This window comes from Colletotrichum destructivum, chromosome 5, assembly GCF_034447905.1.
Source record: "Colletotrichum destructivum chromosome 5, complete sequence".
In the NCBI taxonomy this organism is placed as follows: Eukaryota; Fungi; Ascomycota; class Sordariomycetes; order Glomerellales; family Glomerellaceae; genus Colletotrichum; species Colletotrichum destructivum.
Genome location: NC_085900.1, coordinates 5,074,097 through 5,091,661, shown reverse-complemented (window position 1 = coordinate 5,091,661; position 17,565 = coordinate 5,074,097). Strand labels below are relative to the sequence as shown.

Below are 17,565 nucleotides of genomic sequence, written 5' to 3'. Positions count from 1 at the left end.
CCAACCTGAGGACCGAGGCTGCACACACATTCGACTTACAAGGCAAACAAGCTCCACGCCCGGCCCCGGGGCCAAACTCTCTGTAAGACAGTCGCAGAAGTGTCCGCCGGCTAACTGTACACTTCGCCAACGTTTCGGGTAACTCTCGCCATGCGCAAACCTTGATTTACGGAGTCTATAGACGCTTAACCACTTACTCCAACCAGCTTCTCCAGCCGGGTACGATGTGGAGAGTTTCTCGCCAAACTTCTCGGGCCGTTGATGCAGCCATCATTCGCTCGCAACAGCTTGGGCCAGTATTAACAGACGCCTAGGCGAATAGAAGGAGATGAGGGGCGGAGTTCGGGGGAGAATACTGAGAAAGAAGATTAAGGAAAGAAGCTTCGTAACCGCCCATTACAAACTAACACCCGTACGCGCATACATAGGCAATCTTTAAATAGAGTTCCCGGGTCGAGATTCACTCCCCATGCTCCTAGGTTTCAGATCTTGGCCAGTTTGCGGTATTATACTCGATTGCGCACTAAGTAGTGGTGTGTGTGTGTGTTCAGAGCAGCAACGACAAACACCAGCTCGCCCAAAGTTTGCAATGTCAATCCCAAATCGTTATTCCGAGGAAGAGGCGGATGGGCGTCGCAGCTCTGACGAGAAGGGCAACGCCTCCAGCTCCAGCGCCACCACGTTGCTGCTGGACGATGCCGAGTTCGCCAAGTGGAAGCAGAGACGCGGTTGGGGCCTGGGAGTGGACTATCTCGATGCATCAGACGGGCAGCGTCGTCGTCGAGGTCGATGCAATCACCTGACTGCTCTACTGCTGCTCGTCTCTGCATGTCTCAACGTGTACCTGGCGTTTGGCCGCCCGCCGCGCGTACTCACGGTGCACGACATCGATGTGGGATGCGGCGGCTTTCCTCTCGGGACTGATCCCTCTGGCTACGTCCCACGTGGTGAGCTATCAGCACCCGAGCCACGCAACAAAAGGGACTTATGTGGTGGTGGTCTTGTGAGTGTGGCTGGCTGACGAGACGAACCAGACACCGGCTATCCGCTTCGTTGGACCAAGTGGGACGAGAACGACCAGTTCTACATTTCGCCCAAAACCTTTGACAGTTGGGAGAACATACAAGAGTCGGCAGCGCGCCTGAGAGCAGTCCACAACGGTATGCACATGTGATACCTCTCGGCCATAGACTTGGACTTGGACCTAGGCCTGGATTGGGAGAGATGGGTTTCGTTCTCTAACAAGCGGCAGACGTGTTTGTTCACTCCAATGGCCAAAAGGCAACCTACCTCGCCTACGATGGCGTGCGTAAGGAATTGCCTCCCGAAGCCGGCCAGTTTGGCCTGGAGCTGTACGGCATCCAAGCCTTCCATCAGATTCACTGCGTGGTACGTACGGGGGGGGGGACCGTTGGCTGATCTGGTCATTCTCGTGTGAAGATGTTCCCAGTCGTTGTCGTTGCCGCTGCCAAGTCGCCACAAGCCTGAATGAAAGACTGACTGTTCGTCTCTCTTCGAACCCAACAGTACGTCCTCCTCGAGTCCGTCGGCTGGGCAAGGCACAACCGTCCCTCGCAGTGGGACGGCGATCACATCGCCCACTGCCTCAACACGCTGACGCAGGCGGCGACCTGCCTCGCCGACTCGCGTCCCTTCGCCTACGTCGTGCCGGGCGGCCACCGCACCGATGGCCAGCAGAACTGGTGCCGCGACTTCGGTGCCCTGGTGGACTGGGTCAACGACCCGGTGCGCGACCACAACTTCCACTACGAGCTGGACTCGAATGATACAGACCACTTCATGCCCATCTACCGCAACGGTTCCATTGCGGGGAAGTCGGTTGACAAGACAGTCTGGTGAGTTGAGCGAGGTGACAGTACATGGCAACCGTATTAGTTGGGAGGCCTGCCTTGCCTACCTGCCTGGGTCATGAACTGGAGGATAACTATGGGTTAGAATGTTCTTAAGAGTATGCCCGTTGCCAAAGAGAATGAAACTTATGCATGAAAATGGTCTTGACTGTCTTGAGATCTCATGCAGGTAGTGGTGTATTAGTCTCTAGTGAAGGGAAAGCAATTTCATCGCAGTATCAGAACCGCAGTACAATTAAACCAAAATGGCCCTAGAAACAGCCCAAGTTCTCTTTCTGTTCTCCCCTTATCAGGTTCTCTCCCGGATAATCACGTCCTAGGGCCCAACCAGACATCGGATCGGTTCTCTCGGGGGATAGACGCGGGTGACGTTGGGACTATCAATCTCCCACGCCCTCGGCCGTCCATTCCACCAGACGCAGTGGGACGTGTGCGTATCGTTCCGGCAGTGCGAATCAAGAACCATCGGCTCCCCGGTGGCCGTGGCATGCGCATAGGCGCGGCGCTGGAGGTCCCAGATGTAAGTGCAGTGCAGGTGGTGGAACCCGCCATCAGTCCAGATCCCTGAGTCTGGATGACGACCGTTCAGGACGTCGTCCCACGCGACAACGCTCTCCTGCTGCCGATCCAGATAGAAAGTACTGTTGACCTCGGCCACGTATTGGCGGTAAACCTCCGCGTCGTGGCACCGCGGGGGCACCCAGGCACTCATCAGCAGGTCGTAGATGCATCCAACGGCCTCAGCCTGCGTCCATGACGGGCCGCACTCCGGTCCCACGGCGAGAGGTTCACGTTTCCTCTCGAACAGTGGTCCATCCGTCAGGGTCCAAGATCGGAGCAGGTAGAAGATGGCGGCGAGCACAGCGACCGAGCCGAGGGCGGCCAGAGTCTCGCAGCTGAGAAGGCCGCATAGCCGTCGACGATCACGCTCCCGGTGGCCTACGAAGGGCTCGAATAGATGAAGATCTGATTCTTGGAACTCGTCCATCATCTATATAGTGAGGCTTGAGCGAACAAGTGTGACGACGCTGTCAGTCTATGTCACCGTATGGGGCTTATTGTCAAGCTTACAGGAGTAGGTCTACACCAGAAGGATGCTTCAACCCAAGCGTGCGTGCAGCAGGTATTGTAGTAGGATAATAGTTGTAAGTCAAGGTCACGCAACGGATGATATAATCATGGGCGTAAGAAGCAGGTTGATAAGAATGATTACTTTGGGACTGTTGTCCTTCGTCTTCCCCTGAAGCACCTGGCCGACCGCCCTCCCATCTCCTTCTTACCGAACGACGGCTAGGTTGGGATGTACTCCGTATAATTCTCTTGTGCAGATACTCAAAAAGGTGGTTGGTCGAGGGAGTAATATGATTCGTTGGGAGGAAGAGGTCCTTCGGGTTCGTGGGTGCCGCTTAACAGCCGGGGAGGGGGTGGGATGGGATGGTCGCCTCTTTGCAACGCAGTACGGGGTATGGCGCAAGACCCTTGATCCGTCTGAGTTTATCTATGGGGATTCTAAAGGATTCCCTGTTATCATAGAGTTTCCGGAGAAACTATTGTAAATGAACAAGTCTCCGGACAGTGTGCATGAGTTGCTGCTCATGGGTAGGACAAGTGCTGTGTAATTCCTCCTCCGTGAAGCTGATGAGGAAGATTTTCCCTCGAGTCTTCGTCTTCTACTGACTTTATTCAACTTGCATAGACTTTGAGCACCATCTGCTGAACAGAACCAAAATCAAAACCCTCATCTCTGATACTACTGCAACCCTCGTGATCCAAAGAAAGAACAAATCATGCCCCAGGCTACCGCCGTCTCCGTCGACGAAGGCTCGTCATGGAGGACGATGCCACACAAAGACCAGCTGCTCGTGCTGTGTCTCTCTCGGCTGTCCGAACCGATTACGCGGACAAGCTTCAGCGTTTGTGTCTCCCTTCCCCCCTTTCCTCGGACAGCCAAGAAAGACCGACAAACTCGCTTACACCTCGCTCTGGTAGACGTACATATACTATCAGCTTCAGTCGTTGGATCCCTCTCTCTCATCGGCCGAGATTGTCCGTCAGGCCACATGGATGCAGACGGCCCTGACGGCTATGGTGGCCCTCGTCAGCCTGCCCACGAGCCGTCTCGCCGACTCCCCACGATTCGGCCGCAAGGGCGTCCTGCTGGCGAGCATGGCCGTCCTCGGCACGAGCACCCTCTGCTTCGGCTTCATATGCAGCTTCACGCAGGCCATTGTGCTCCGCATCATCGAGGGGACTTTCAGCGGCGGGACGCTCGTGGCGCGCACCATGATCCCCGAGATCGTGCCTGGCAAGAAACATCGCGTCAAGGCATTCCTGCTGCTGCCTCTGGCCTTCAACATTGGCGTCCTTGCCGGCCCGCCCTTTACCGGGCTCTTGGTCGCATATGCCCAGAGCCACGCGGGGGAGAACGACTTCTTGGGCCGTTGGACGTATGCACCGCCCATGTTGATGGCAGGCGGGATAATCTACACGGCTTTCTTGGCCGTCTTCTTTCTGTTGGAAGAGGTATTATTCCTTTCTGCTCTGCCCTACTATTACCACTACTACTACCACTACTACTTACTCTCCTGCATGTCTCTACATCCGTCCTGGTTGTGTGACCAGCTAACCTGAATGTGTCCGGGTCACATAGACGTTGCCTGCCCTTCGAGGCCAACCCGATATCGGGATACGCATCAAGAAGGCGGTCGTGAGGCTTTGGCAGCGCCACAGGTCTCGCGGGGCGACCAAGCTCGGCTACGAGCCCGCCAACACGCAAGACTCTGAGGATTCCCAGGATCTGGACCCGCTGTTGTCGCCAGAGGCCGATGATGACGAGGCTCAACGCGGCAGAAGCGAGCCTATCCCGGCTCCCACGAGCAGCAAGATGCCGCTGAGGAAAGCCCTTACGGCCAATGTTCTGCTCGCGACCAGCTGCCAGGCGATGCTCGACGGCCTCACCGCCGGCTACAACACCCTCTGGCCCTTGTTTCTCAGCGACCCGCCCGCGCCCGCGGCCCCGGGGCTGCGAGACGAGAGGGGCTCGTCCCCGCTGCGGTTCTCCGGCGGCGCCGGCCTCCAGCCGTACCAGATCGCCCTGACGCTGACGATCCTGGCCGTCACCGCGCTCCCGCTGCAGATCTTGGTCTACCCACGCGTCAGCTACAAATTCAAGCCGCTCGGCACCTTGCGGTGCTTCCTATGGTGCCCGGCCCTGGCCTTTGCCCTCGCTCCGCTCATCGCCGTCACGGCCAAGTTTCCTGTTCTAATGTGGCTCGTCATCGCCGTCGTCCAGCTGCTCATGGTCCTGACCGCGGCCATGGTGGTGCCTTCGGCGACCTTGATGACCAACAAGTTGAGTCCCCACACCGTCCTCCCCTTTCTACATGTCTGCCGCTCGAGACACAATGCTGATACGACTTGTCACGCACGCAGCTCTGCCCCAAGCCCGGCCGCTCTGGCCGCGACCCACGGTTTGGCCGTCACCCTGTCTGCTGTGGCGCGGACGATAGGCCCGTTCGCGGTTGGGAGCGTCTACGCAGCCAGCCAGGCCAGCCATAACGGGGGTCTCGCGTGGTGGCTGATGGCCGGCACGGCCATCTGTATTTGTATCATAAGCTGGTTCGTCCAGGATGGGACCGAGCAGATTACCACCGCCCCGCCGGCGCGGGAGGGGGCCGGCGAGCATGGCGCGGGATCGAAACCCGCTGTTCGAGCAATGGGATGACGGAATAGGAAGAAAGGATCTCTCGACACGAAGTTTCATCAGAGGCCCCCCTTCCCCGGTTTCCCATGCTATCACTGCTGGATTTTCGCAACTGGAGTACTGGTGTGTAGATAAACTGGAGACTGAATTGCCAGCTTGCGGGCTTGCCCTGTGAAACTATGAAGGTGAACCATACTCTTTACATACAAAATAGCGGCCATGGCATCCGACCGGCTATGAACTCACCCCTCAAGACCTAGTTCATAGTCCACTCTCTCATTATCATACATGGAAATCACACTTGTTGCGTTTGCACGGCACACGTTCAAATCACTCATGCTACTCTTGCCCAATCTGATCTTATAAAGTAACATTTAGCTGGCCTGGGCAGCCTTCTTTCAGTTCCTGAAGCTTTCCGGCCCGGAGTTGCTGTGTAACCCACTACCCTGCTTCATATGGGATGAGTTTTATATGACCGGGGCATGGCTGCTGGAGCTTATCTCTCTCGTTGAAAAACAGCTCCGGGGCCTCGCTTGCAAGTCTTGCCTCGGTCGTGCCATAAGACATGCATTGGGAGCTTTCTAGAGGTAAAATGAAATATTCACTGCAAATTTGTGTGGCACACGGCTGTCGCCCCCCGTTTATTTTTCCCATCAACTTGATCAACAACATCATGGTCTTGCCGCTGTTTTTGCGTCTGTTCTGGGTCTTGTGCCCCCTGGCCGTTGCCAGCCAAAAAGGGTCCTTTGACCGGTGGCATCCCCCCGGCCCCGGGGACGGTAGGAGGCTGGATTCTGTTCTATCAGCGAAGAGAAGGGCTGGCTAATAAGAGTCTGCTGGATAACAGTCCGCTGTCCCTGTCCCATGCTGAATGCGTTGGCAAACCACGACTTTCTACCCGCCAATGGCAGGGGCATATCGCTGGATATCACAACGCGTGCCTTGAGAGACGGCATCAACGTCGATCCCTACGTGTCCAAACTGCTCTTCGACCATGCCATCAAAACGAACCCTGACTCAAACGCCGACACGTTTGACCTCGACCACCTGAACCGCCACGGCATCATAGAGCACGATGCCAGCCTTACGTGAGCTTTGTCCTCCCGCCCCTGAGCAGGTTATTCATACATATCCATGCACGTCTTGGGAGAGACTTGGTTAGAGGATGACTGACAGACTGACTGATGACCGTTAGTCGACCGGACAACAGCTCTGGGGATCCGAGTGTATTCGACCCCGAAGTGTTTGAGGAAACACTCCAGTACTGGCCCGACCCCATCGTCTCCGTACGACAGGGCGCCGCCGCGCGACTCGGTCGGATCCGCACCTCAGCCGGCACCAACGTCGACTTCGAGATGAGGTTGGAAGACAACTTCCGTGGACTGGGTGAGGTGGCGGGGTTCTATCTGACCCTGGGAGACCGGGTCGCCGGCACGGTCAACCGCACTTGGCTGACCTACTTTCTTGGTATGTTTCCCTTTTTCTGTTTTTCTGCCTCCCTTTTACACTGTTTGCGTATCACATATTTCATTACGTTCGGTTTCGTTCTTTACTCTTAGTCTCGCTGAGCTATGCTGACACTGAATTCTATATGTAGAAAAGGAGTATCTGCCAGTCCCTTTCGGCTGGACGAGGCCGCGCGACCCTATCACGCTCGAGGCACTACAGGCGGTCATGGACAAGGTCTACGACGCGACGAAGGACATCATTGACGAGGAGCGCCGCCGAGGCGACCCTAGGCATAGGATGGACACCGATGGGCAGCGTGTGCTTGGTGGTATACACTGAGAGAGAAAGGTTCTCTTTTTCGAAAAGCCGAGATGTGTCGGAGGGCTTTTTCCCTTCAAAGGGGCTTGTCTCTTTGGGCCCAAGCAGGCGTTCAGTGTTGCGAACTCCAGCTATCTTTTATTCAATGCCAGGACAAAGCTGATCGAGAAGGAGGCTACTTGGTACTTACCGATCACCGCATCAGAGAAAATCCTGTATGACAACTATGGTTCGGTTTTGCCTTAAAACAATACCCATATCATATTTCGTCAACTGCTTCTCGACAGGAGGGACAAACCCTGCGTAAGAAGGTATGTATCCTTTTCTGCATGCTTTGACATCCCGCCAGCCGGGAATCTAGGAATTCTTGCAAGCCATTCAATGCCGGCCAAGGTGAGGGGCAACGTCGTGAAGGTGTCGAAAGTACCGAGTAAAGTTTACTTATCCGGTCCCGTTTTCCCGAAACACGCTCCAAGCAAGGACGTATTTTTGGGATAACCAGCCGGGCCATGGCCTCGGCCGTCGTGTTTCGGGGAAGAGGTAGAGAGTATTCTGGGGCGGACTTGAAAACGCGGTACTGCCATGCTTGTGATATCTGAACATGACTGGCAGTTGGTTGATTCGCAGCTTACGGACTACACGGAGACCAGCCGGCCAACTAATACCTCGGGATCCATACACATCACCGACTCTAGTAGCCTCTTTCTCATCCTTGTGGGAATGACAGCGATCAAAAACCCCTTCTTGATTCAGGACGTGGCGGCAGGTCGAGGCTACGGCAGCGCCAGGCCGTCCGCGGCTCCTCTCTTCCTTATCCACGACGCCAGCGGCAACATTGTCAGCTACCTCAAGCTGGGCTCTCTGGGGGGTGCTCGCAGAGTGTACGGCATCAGTGATCCTCGTTTCGGGCATGAAGGCGGTGCCTGGCTGAGCGTCAACGAATTGGCCCGGCACTATATCAAACTCGTCAAGAAAGTCACGCTACGGGGAAACATTCTCCTGGGAGGTGAGCCATGCACTGCACTGCACTGCACTGCTTCCCATAGACTCATACGCCCGCCCCCGTTCTCCTTCTTCTCCCCCGTGCAGCTAAACTACTGAGTCCGTAAGCACTCGGCAAAGTGGACATAACCTAACAGGTGACCAGGGTGGTCATTTGGGGGCATCATCGCCATCCAGATGGCTCACATGCTCGCCGCAGAGGGCCGAGGCCTCGTGTGCTCAGGCCTGGTCCTGATCAATACCATCTACCTTTCGCCGTCCCGTTCTCTCGGCTCCGGCGCAAACTCTAACCTTGCACCTTCGATGCCCGCAAGCGTGACGCCCGACACCCGTGACGAGATCCTGGTCTCGCTGGTGCGCGCCCACATGCTCTGCTCGTCTTGGCCGCCGCCTTCGTGGGCCCGCCGCCGGGTCCCACATGCAGTGCTCATCAAGGCGGCGGATTCGATCCCGGTCCGGCCCGGGTCCATCGAAGAAGACGGGAAAGCTGCTTTGTGCAGGCTGGACGCGCAGCGCCATCAAACCGATCTTGGTTGGGGCGAGACGCAGCCAGGGCTTGTCACCGCTGTCATCGACACGCCGGGACACCACTACGCCCTGTTTGCCGACGAGAACGTATGTTTGTACCCGTCTGCTGTACATGCTGGCTACGCTTTCTTTCTCCTGCTTATTGGGCCGGGCCAATCCTTTAGGGCCTGTCTATTCATGGGCTGGGCTAACATAGAGGTGTTGGCCTTCCGTAGATATGGTCCACGACCGAATCGCTCAAGCAAGCCCTCAGCCTGCTGGAGGGCGAACATTAGCAATGACTGATGATGGCCGCGGCAATTCCACCCGCGGCGTAGTGTCTGAGGAATACTCAGACAAGAGTGACGCCGCTTCGAGCGAGAAGGATAACCTCCTCAGCGATCACCACTGTCAACACCAACAATGCATCAGCCGTGGGGACTCTTGGGAGAGAAGCAGTTCCAAACGGACGAGCCGCCAGAAGATCTCGAGGATAGTCTTTGCCGATTCCGTGTTCTGGATCCAGTGGGCCATCATTGTTTGCCTTGCCATCAGCACTTGCGCCCTGGCAGCGCAGCGGCGGGCCTGTATTGCCGGACCGGTGATGATGCCCGCGACGGCCCCGACCCGGTCAACCATCGAGCCGCTAGTCCCGGACCATGTCACCGCGGCCCAAGAGCCCCTGAACTACGGCTACTACGTGCCCGAGCCGATCCCCTACGACATCTTTAGCAATGTCTTACTGATGGAGCAGCGACTGGCAGAGCTCGAGTATGCCAATGTCGGCACAGGGGTGAAGGCCAACGGACGTTACGGCGTCTATGTTGACAAGTCGGGCAGGCAGCGCTTCCTTTACCCCAAGCTCACCATCAACAACACCGAGGCCTACGTCATATCAGGCTTGCACCAGATGCACTGCATGATGGAGACGCTGCGCGATTATGGGCTGCTCGTCAACGGGTTTCGGCCGCTGTGGAACGATCACCACGTCATCCACTGCTTCAACAAGTGGTACAGGTCCATTGCCTGCTCCGCCGATAGCACGGCCGAGGGATACCAGGAGCCGTTCGGCAGCGTGCCCATGAGCGAGGTCCACCGCGCCAGCTGGGCCAGCAGTGTGCCGCGGTGCCGCGACTTTGGCGCCCTTGTGCGCTGGGCCGAGGACCCGGCACATGCTTTGCCCTTCCACTATGACTCGGGTCTCAACGTGACGGATGTGTCTAGGTTGCCTGGGGAGTGTGACTTGACCAGGTGCCGTAATGGGGGGGGTTGGAAGGGGCTGGACTGATGCTTGTGGCCGGGGTTGTTTTGATCTTTTCAGTGAGGCTAAGAGAGTTTTCGATCGGATGAATGGGGAGGTTTTTTTTTTTCAAGAGATCTTGAATTTTTTGCAAAGCTACGTATGTGCCTAGAAGTATCTAGTTATCCCCTAGCGTCCTATTGTCTATCTCTGAAGAGATACAAAGGCTAGATCTCTCTTCTATCCTTTCCTAAACTTCCTCCTGGCCGTGACTTACACAACAAGGACTTGCTGCAAACATTGGTTCCATCAAGTCTCAACATCTAAAAATCCACTATTAGTAACCTATATATACATGTGTGAAAAAGAACGAGGCAGCAGCATGATCAATCTTCCAGTGATGGGAGAGTATAGATACCTATGAAACAACTAGATTCAATTTTACCGCTCTTCATAAAAATCTGTCAAATTCCTACTTCTTGTGTTTTCTGACGGATGGGGAGTGCAGTTGTCTCTGCTAACTCAATTCTACGCCGCTTCAGCTAATACCAATCCATACAAGATATGCATCCACACCTTCCAGTCCTTACAGTGCGCTGTTATTCTTTCACAATGTATATCTGAACTCCTTGTTCTTGCGGTCGGTCAAGTCACTAAACTCGATATCCGTCACATGCCCCAGGTTCCCATCCTGGACAAGTCTTTCGCGACGCTTATTCTCCCAAACGTAATAAAACCGCAGCATCAACGTAAACATCATGGCCAAGCCGCAGGTGACGATGATTGCAGTCTTTGCGGGAAGGTAATCGGGGGCAGACTCGGCCGTGAAGGTTAGAGGCCCGATGATGTTACCGACGCAGAAGCAGATGAGCAGAGTTGCGTTCATGGTGACCTGAACAGCGTCAGTCTTTTTCTCGCCATTTCCCAGCATAGGGCGTTAATCACCTTCTTGGTGTGTCCAGCATAGTTGGCACCGACCAAAGAGTACAAGAGTGGCAGTGTGGCTCCGATGCAGTTGGTCATGTAGTTGCCGATTAGCTTACCTGCCTTGTTGTCTTCGGGAAGAAATGCCATGAGCGCTGCCCCGATAACTCCTGGGACAAGTAGGCAGATGATGTTGATAGCCCGCTGGTTGAAACGGCCTGCTATGTTTGTCGCTGCCAGAATAGAGACGATGCTGACAGCTCCCGACGGAATAGACAACAACGCCGTCTCCTTCGAAGTGTATCCAAATCCCTTGATGATGGTGGCTTGGAACGACGAAACAGCGCCGTTGGGCACGTTGGAGGAAATCGTGATGAGTGCCAGCAAGTACGTCTGCGGATCCGTGAAGCACTCGATGAACTGCGGCCACTTGAAGTGCTTGTTCTCGACACCCGTCTGGTTCCCCCGTAGGCGCTCGATGGCCCAAATCTTTTCCTCTCGAGAAAGGAACCGAGCGGTCATGGGGTTATCGGGAAGAACCATGATGACTGTGGCTCCAATCGCTATGGTGATCAAGCCGCAGATGAGAAACATGATCTGCCAAGACGTGAATCCAGAGCTGTGGTAATGCTGGAAGCCGAAGGATATCAGAGAGCCGACGATGGTACCGCCGCCTGTTCCGAGATACCAGATGCCCATTCGAGGCGGTTGTTCTTGTCGCTTGTACCACTGCGAGATATCGTCAGCCAGGTGAACATTTCAATGCGGTACAGAGCTCTTACCATTGTAGTGATCACAATCAGCGAAGGTGCCACGGCACTCTCAAAGACACCCAAAAGGACTCTGGTCACAACCAAGCCAGCCCAGTCATGACATGCCGAGGTTGTGGCGAGCACCACTCCCCATAGGCACACCATGATCCCGATGTACTTGGCGGTAGGAAACCTCTGCATGCCCCACGCGTGAGGGAACTCGAACGCCAAGTAGCTCACGTAGAAGATCATGGCCAGCTGCGAGTACTGGTCTCCCGTAATGCTCGTGTCATCCTGCAGGCCCATGACATTGGCATAGTTGATCAAAGTTTTGTCGAGATACTGGAGGATGTAGCAGGCGAACAGGAGCGGCACGACGCGCCAGTCAATCTTTCGCTTGAGCCTGCGCTCATCTTCGGCCGTCATGGGGCTTACATCACCGCCATTCCGTAGGAAGTCGAGAGCGGCGTCGGCGTTGTGTATGTCTTTGACCTCGCCGATCAACACCTCGGGCTGGCTGTCACCGGCACTGGGGGCCTTCTCGATGTCGATCTTTGCTTCAGAGGCCGCCATTGGGAATAATTGATCGAGCCTTGTCAGTGTAAGTCAAGCTCATGTTTCCAACATTAAGGGAGACGGTTTGTGTCGACTCATGGCTCATTGATCTATATTCACCAAAAGCTAGCTGTCTATGACGCGCATCATCCCAAACCAGGGCCTAAGCGATGCCGCGGAGACAGCGGCATACTCTCCGATATCTTCATCGATAGATCTGCGATGATCACCAAGGACGTCGAGTTTCGACCAATGGTATTCCTGGGCCATGTCATTGACCATGCCACTGCAGGAAGGTGACTAGGTTGTTGGTTGGCCGTTGCGAGTTCGTTATCTTCCTGCGGGAGAGAAGCAGCCGACGATATCAGATAAAAGTCCGATTGTGGTGTGGGCGGACAAGTCGCGCGACTGAGCAAACATTCGTGAACCGGTGCAACGAATGAAAGCCGGATTTGTAAAGCCGATGTCGCTGGTCCCCTCAAAGTCGCCGGCGGAAAGGAAGTTCTAACTCATTTAGCCTATCTAAGAGTTCTCTGCAGCTTGTTCCGGACAAGTCATGCTCTCGATAACGTCAGTTCCAGCCCTGTCTTATGCTATGAGTCGTCGTCGTCGTCGTCGTCGTCGTCGTCGTCGTCGCTGTATCTCAGATCTGTGATTGAAAGAGAGCTTCTTTTGATGGTAATTCCACGAGTCTAGATGCCACGACTATCGGCCTTGGGTCGATTTCCTTAAACTCATAGCTCAATACACGGGGTGGAAGCTGGCTGTTGGGGGGCGTATGGATCAGCCCACGATGGGACTTGAAGAAGCTCACATTGTCGTCGCACATCTTCAACATATATCAGCAGCCGTAGATTAAGAATTCAGATTGAGGGGTGTGATACGCAATCCCATATGAGGCTCCAGGGCTGAGTTTCACTCTCAAATTTCAGTTAATAGCACCTCTATTGTGAGAAGGGCCCGAAAACAGTAAGGTCGGCCGAGAGTGGGCAGATGACAACTCGGTTTACCGGCTTTCAGTCAGCGTTCCGATGCTCTCTTCTCCTGTATTGCAGTCTTGGCCTTGTGGTTTCATCAAAGTGACAAAATCCGTAACCTGGTTGATTCTTTAACCTCCAACTAGGAGCTCGATCATAGAGTTCTTAGACTCTTGGTAAATCGCTAAGTCCCAGGTAAGCCTAGACAACAGAAGGATGCATCAAATACGTTAGGCACAATCTTCTCTCCAATCCTAGTTCCATTGTAACAATAGTCATAATTCCAGTAAGCTTCACAGGTTGTTGTCTCCTGCAGTAATTCGCGCATTGCAGGTAAAATCCTAGCTTCATCTCAGTTAGCGCTGCTGCTAGGTTCACTGGGCTTGTTATTGTTGGCCTGCAAAATCCAAGAGATTGTGTTAAAGTTATGCGCAATTACTGCGCTGCAAGGTCAGCCTGACCACCGAAAGCTCCACAACTATTATCGAGCAGAAGCAGGCAGAGAGAATGTGCTTATGATGGAAAGCAATTTTAGCATTTCAGCAAAATTGGAGCGAGAAAAGCTCAAAGTCAATTCGCCGTTAGTATTCTTGTCTACAGGATGTATTCTTTCAAAAGAGTACCGAAGCATCAATATCAAACTCTTGTCAACTCACGTTGCAGTTCGTGCCTCACGACGAAGGAAGGAATGAGGCATTGCTGCCGCCAGGAATGGATTGCCTGATGTTTAACTCTTCTTTCCTGCCCTGAGGAAACATAATCAACCAAGCTTGGTTGTTGGGTGGTCCGTTGGTTGCCCTCTTGGTTGGGTTTGCCCTTTGCAGATCTAGGAGGCACACAAGGTTGGGCGGTGCGGCGATGCCGACAGTTTAAAGAGGGCTATGAGAGTATGTAACTCAGCCTAAAATGTCCCTGGATCAATTGATTGCCTGACCTGCCTAACTTCCATTTCTTAACCATAACAAACTATTCTCCTTGTCCTACAAAAGTCGACCAAGTCTTTCACCGGCTGGAGTTACAACCAACTGGAAAAGCAGACCAGGTATTTCGACCAGATCAATAAAGGTCTCAAAATGAGCCTAGTCAGAATTTCAGCTTCAATAGAAACCGAGGATTCACAACCGACCTCGTATAATGCCCTCTACAACGCCCGCCAAGCTCCGAGGCTCTCCCCCGAGGCTCAGCGACTCTTCTGGACTCTCGACGGTCCCCTGGCTGAAGCCGTCTGGATCATGAACACCAAGCGCGACCCGAGTTCTCTCGAGCCGTACTCTCAGGGCGACACCTGGCACCCGTTCTCACAGGCGCCGCTCACGGAGCCCAAGGTCTCGTCTATCACCGTGCGCACCAACGAATTACCCGAATGGGGCGACACGTGCTTTGAGACGCACCGCGAACACAGAGACCCCGGCTGTGACGACGAGGACGGGTCCCTCTTCGCCCTTTGGGGTGACCTACTCTGCTACGATCCGGAGGAGGACGAGGAGGGATCAATGCATCTGCTGGGAGAGGCGGTAAGCGTAGTTGTAAAGCCTACTGTCGCTCCCTTTGTCACAATACACGACTACGTGTCGGTGGTGCACCCCTGGCTCCTAAGTTCCCGCGAGGACCTTCTGGCTACCATGGCTGCCATGGCGGAAGGCCTGTACAACAAGCCACTGCCCGCAGAGACAAAGCTTATGGTCAATATTAAGGACCCTCATCTCTTGGTGATGTGCGAGCAGGTGGAAAGGATTAGTAATAATATTAAACCGCAAAACAAGTGGTTGGCAACGACGGATATTTAGGAACCCGGTGCCGGTATGTTGTTGTTGTTGTTGTTGTTGTTGTTGTATTTTACGCCATGGCGGCAAGAGCGCAACCGCCCTTGCGGCAGACCTCCCGAAGGGTATGTGGCGTGGAGAGCCGTAGGCCTATAACTACCACTAGATACAGTCCAAATCGTCCTCCAAGTCGTGCCTAGAGGCAACTATGTGTTCGAGCTGTCTCTGGGTGCCGCTGGCTTGCCCGAGACAGTGCTCTGGTCGTCCCTAAACCGCGATTCCGCCGGTATTTCCTCTCCTTCGACCCAGAGCCCGCAGGCTGCTGGTTTACACAACGTCCCAGTAGCCGTCCGAAGCATATCGTGATAGGTTATACCGCCACGAGGGAAACCACAAGGGGCGAAACCTCGTGAGGATAGGTTGTAGGGTTTGCTGTTAGGCTCTGTAACAAGCACAGCCGTGTATTACCGTGGCTATACACAGCAACCCTAGTGTCTGTTTGTCTTTTCGAGGGGGTCTTCGATCGTTTGAGGGGAAAAGGTGTTGAGGGAGCGAAGTCGAAAAGTCGATCGGTGGTGTTCAATTTGGGCCCGGAAGTGCCGCTTGCGCCGGGAATGAAGTTCGCCCGGCTCCTTCGGGAGGCTAGATGGAACCTCTGCTTCCTGCCCTACCAGGAAGACTTCATCTAGCCTGCGGAAGGCGATGTCAAGTCGGCGGCGGCTCGTTAGGTTGAATAATCGTCGGCTCGAATCGAGGGGAAAATGTGCGTTGTTAAGGGTTTGATTAGCGTATAGCTAATCTGCCCCAGCGCGCGGCGGCAAACCGCGGGAACTGGGGCCCCTCCTTAGCATGACACTAACAGCCCGTGCCAAGCCGGAGAGATGTTTCGTGGAGGTTGCCGGTGCCGGTATAGCGGGAAGGGGTTGCAACAACTGAACAGAGGGCCATATGTATCATGAAGCTACAATTGCTAGCAGCCACAGTTAGTTGTACATTAATGTAAACCAATTACTATATACTCATAGTTGTCGTCAGATGATTTCACGAGCAGCACTCGCTCTTCAGTTTGCTGCACGGGTACGATGTCATCGAGTTGGAGTAGCAGTCATAATCGAAGTCTTTACACTCCTGTACCGAAGACGGATCGTTCTGGCAAAAATCCAGAGAAATTTCACCCTCTTAGGCTCGTCTATTGTTGATGAAGTGGAATTTGGTAATGAGATTCGGTTCCAGGTAACCAGCGGTTGTGCTCTGAATCATACTCACGCTTCTTTTTTCAAATCCGAGAGCGGGGGACAGAGTTGGTCAAAGACTTTGAGTAACCCGTAAGATGTTTCACTCTACTCAATTAAAGACGGAGATCTTTCAGACCTTACTTTTTGGCCTCACGATACTTCAGTTCTAAGCTCAAAAGCCCTGAAATGAGGCCACACTCAGCAACACTGACAGTCAACACCATATCGACGCTTCTGAACGAGATGACGAGATGTTTCGGTTATTCAAACGTGTTCACAACGAACCGAACAACGAGAATCTTCGAACAGCGGCCTTGGAGATGCCGGCCAAGACTGTAGTTCTGGTTGATTACTTTGACTGCCGCGTAGTCGTCGACCTTGCGCACACATCTAGATCGATTATTCTAAGGGCTATCTCCCTCTGGAATGCAACAAGGGCTTATTCCTACGAATCCTGGTACCACGAGTCCTTAATCAGTGAATAATTTCTATCGGTCAAGAAGACGACCATCTAAGGAAGCCGAGCTCCGTTGCCGACACTCAAGTTTCCCATTTCCATAGACGTCATTAGTAGATATCAAAATTTCACAGATGAGCACAGGTGTGACTAACTGACAAAACAATCATCGATCAGCGGAGGCAGGAAGCAATCACCTCTGTGTTCAAATATCTGGAAGATTTTGTTTCTCGACTTCTCAGAGACCCGTAGTTCCTTCGAAATTCCGCCATCATGCATGTTCGGCGCCCAACGAAACAGCTGTGCACACAATTAGTCACAGCCAACGCCGAAGCCCCCATATCTCAGATGGCGACTCCCAAGTCAGCGCACAATCTCCATTCGCTTTTGCGGGCCCAACCAGCTACGCAGAATGCGTGGAGTCCCGGTCAAGGGTGCTCACTTGGACATCGAGCGCGTTTTGGACCCTATTTAGAGAGGGACGAAAGGACCCCCCCCCCAAGTAGCAATTTGCAGTGAATTTCTTGAATTCAATGTATGCCCTAGTTGAATTCAACTGATGAGTTTAGAGCCTGGACTTTTTCATCCGCTGAAAAAAAGTGTGTGCTCCGTCAACAATTGTGGAAGGTCTGTTTCTCAAAACACTCTAAGCATATCTTTCCTGCCTGACAACAAGTAACAGACTTGATCCGATGTGTTCCCAGAGCCTGAAACGGAAGTTTTGAAACTTAAGGCTTGGTGAAGGTTTCGTCGTCCTTTGGGAATCATGATGACTTCAATCGTTGGTTGAGGTTTCGGTCTGTTCGTCACCT

At 53.9% G+C, this 17,565-nt stretch overlaps 7 protein-coding genes across 7 annotated transcripts; 5 read left to right on the top strand and 2 right to left on the bottom strand.

Annotated features, from left to right (window-relative positions):
• Positions 1-589: 589 nt before the first annotated feature.
• Positions 590-1,860, top strand: CDEST_09101 (Putative mycotoxin biosynthesis protein UstYa; the record flags this gene model as incomplete). The annotated part of the gene is made up of 4 exons (XM_062925260.1): positions 590-947; positions 1,035-1,160; positions 1,253-1,389; positions 1,528-1,860. 4 exons carry the CDS (start codon positions 590-592, stop codon positions 1,858-1,860), a joined length of 954 nt encoding a protein of 317 aa, XP_062781311.1.
• Positions 1,861-2,187: 327 nt separating this feature from the next.
• CDEST_09100 (uncharacterized protein) lies at positions 2,188-2,859 on the bottom strand (the record flags this gene model as incomplete). The annotated part of the gene is made up of 1 exon (XM_062925259.1): positions 2,188-2,859. One exon carries the CDS (start codon positions 2,857-2,859, stop codon positions 2,188-2,190), a length of 672 nt encoding a protein of 223 aa, XP_062781310.1.
• A 799-nt stretch (positions 2,860-3,658) lies between these two features.
• On the top strand, positions 3,659-5,595 carry CDEST_09099 (Putative major facilitator superfamily, MFS transporter superfamily; the record flags this gene model as incomplete). Its single annotated transcript, XM_062925258.1, has 3 exons — positions 3,659-3,784; positions 3,861-4,394; positions 4,522-5,595. The coding sequence occupies 3 exons, from the start codon at positions 3,659-3,661 to the stop codon at positions 5,593-5,595; spliced, it is 1,734 nt and encodes a 577-aa protein (XP_062781309.1).
• Positions 5,596-6,438: 843 nt separating this feature from the next.
• Positions 6,439-7,362, top strand: CDEST_09098 (Putative chloroperoxidase; the record flags this gene model as incomplete). The annotated part of the gene is made up of 3 exons (XM_062925257.1): positions 6,439-6,662; positions 6,770-7,041; positions 7,172-7,362. 3 exons carry the CDS (start codon positions 6,439-6,441, stop codon positions 7,360-7,362), a joined length of 687 nt encoding a protein of 228 aa, XP_062781308.1.
• A 699-nt stretch (positions 7,363-8,061) lies between these two features.
• CDEST_09097 (Putative mycotoxin biosynthesis protein UstYa) lies at positions 8,062-10,138 on the top strand (the record flags this gene model as incomplete). Its single annotated transcript, XM_062925256.1, has 3 exons — positions 8,062-8,347; positions 8,489-8,962; positions 9,087-10,138. The coding sequence occupies 3 exons, from the start codon at positions 8,062-8,064 to the stop codon at positions 10,136-10,138; spliced, it is 1,812 nt and encodes a 603-aa protein (XP_062781307.1).
• Positions 10,139-10,697: 559 nt separating this feature from the next.
• On the bottom strand, positions 10,698-12,339 carry CDEST_09096 (Putative major facilitator superfamily, MFS transporter superfamily; the record flags this gene model as incomplete). The annotated part of the gene is made up of 3 exons (XM_062925255.1): positions 10,698-10,982; positions 11,036-11,743; positions 11,797-12,339. 3 exons carry the CDS (start codon positions 12,337-12,339, stop codon positions 10,698-10,700), a joined length of 1,536 nt encoding a protein of 511 aa, XP_062781306.1.
• Positions 12,340-14,371: 2,032 nt separating this feature from the next.
• CDEST_09095 (uncharacterized protein) lies at positions 14,372-15,085 on the top strand (the record flags this gene model as incomplete). The annotated part of the gene is made up of 1 exon (XM_062925254.1): positions 14,372-15,085. One exon carries the CDS (start codon positions 14,372-14,374, stop codon positions 15,083-15,085), a length of 714 nt encoding a protein of 237 aa, XP_062781305.1.
• Between the last annotated feature and the right edge of the window lie 2,480 nt (positions 15,086-17,565).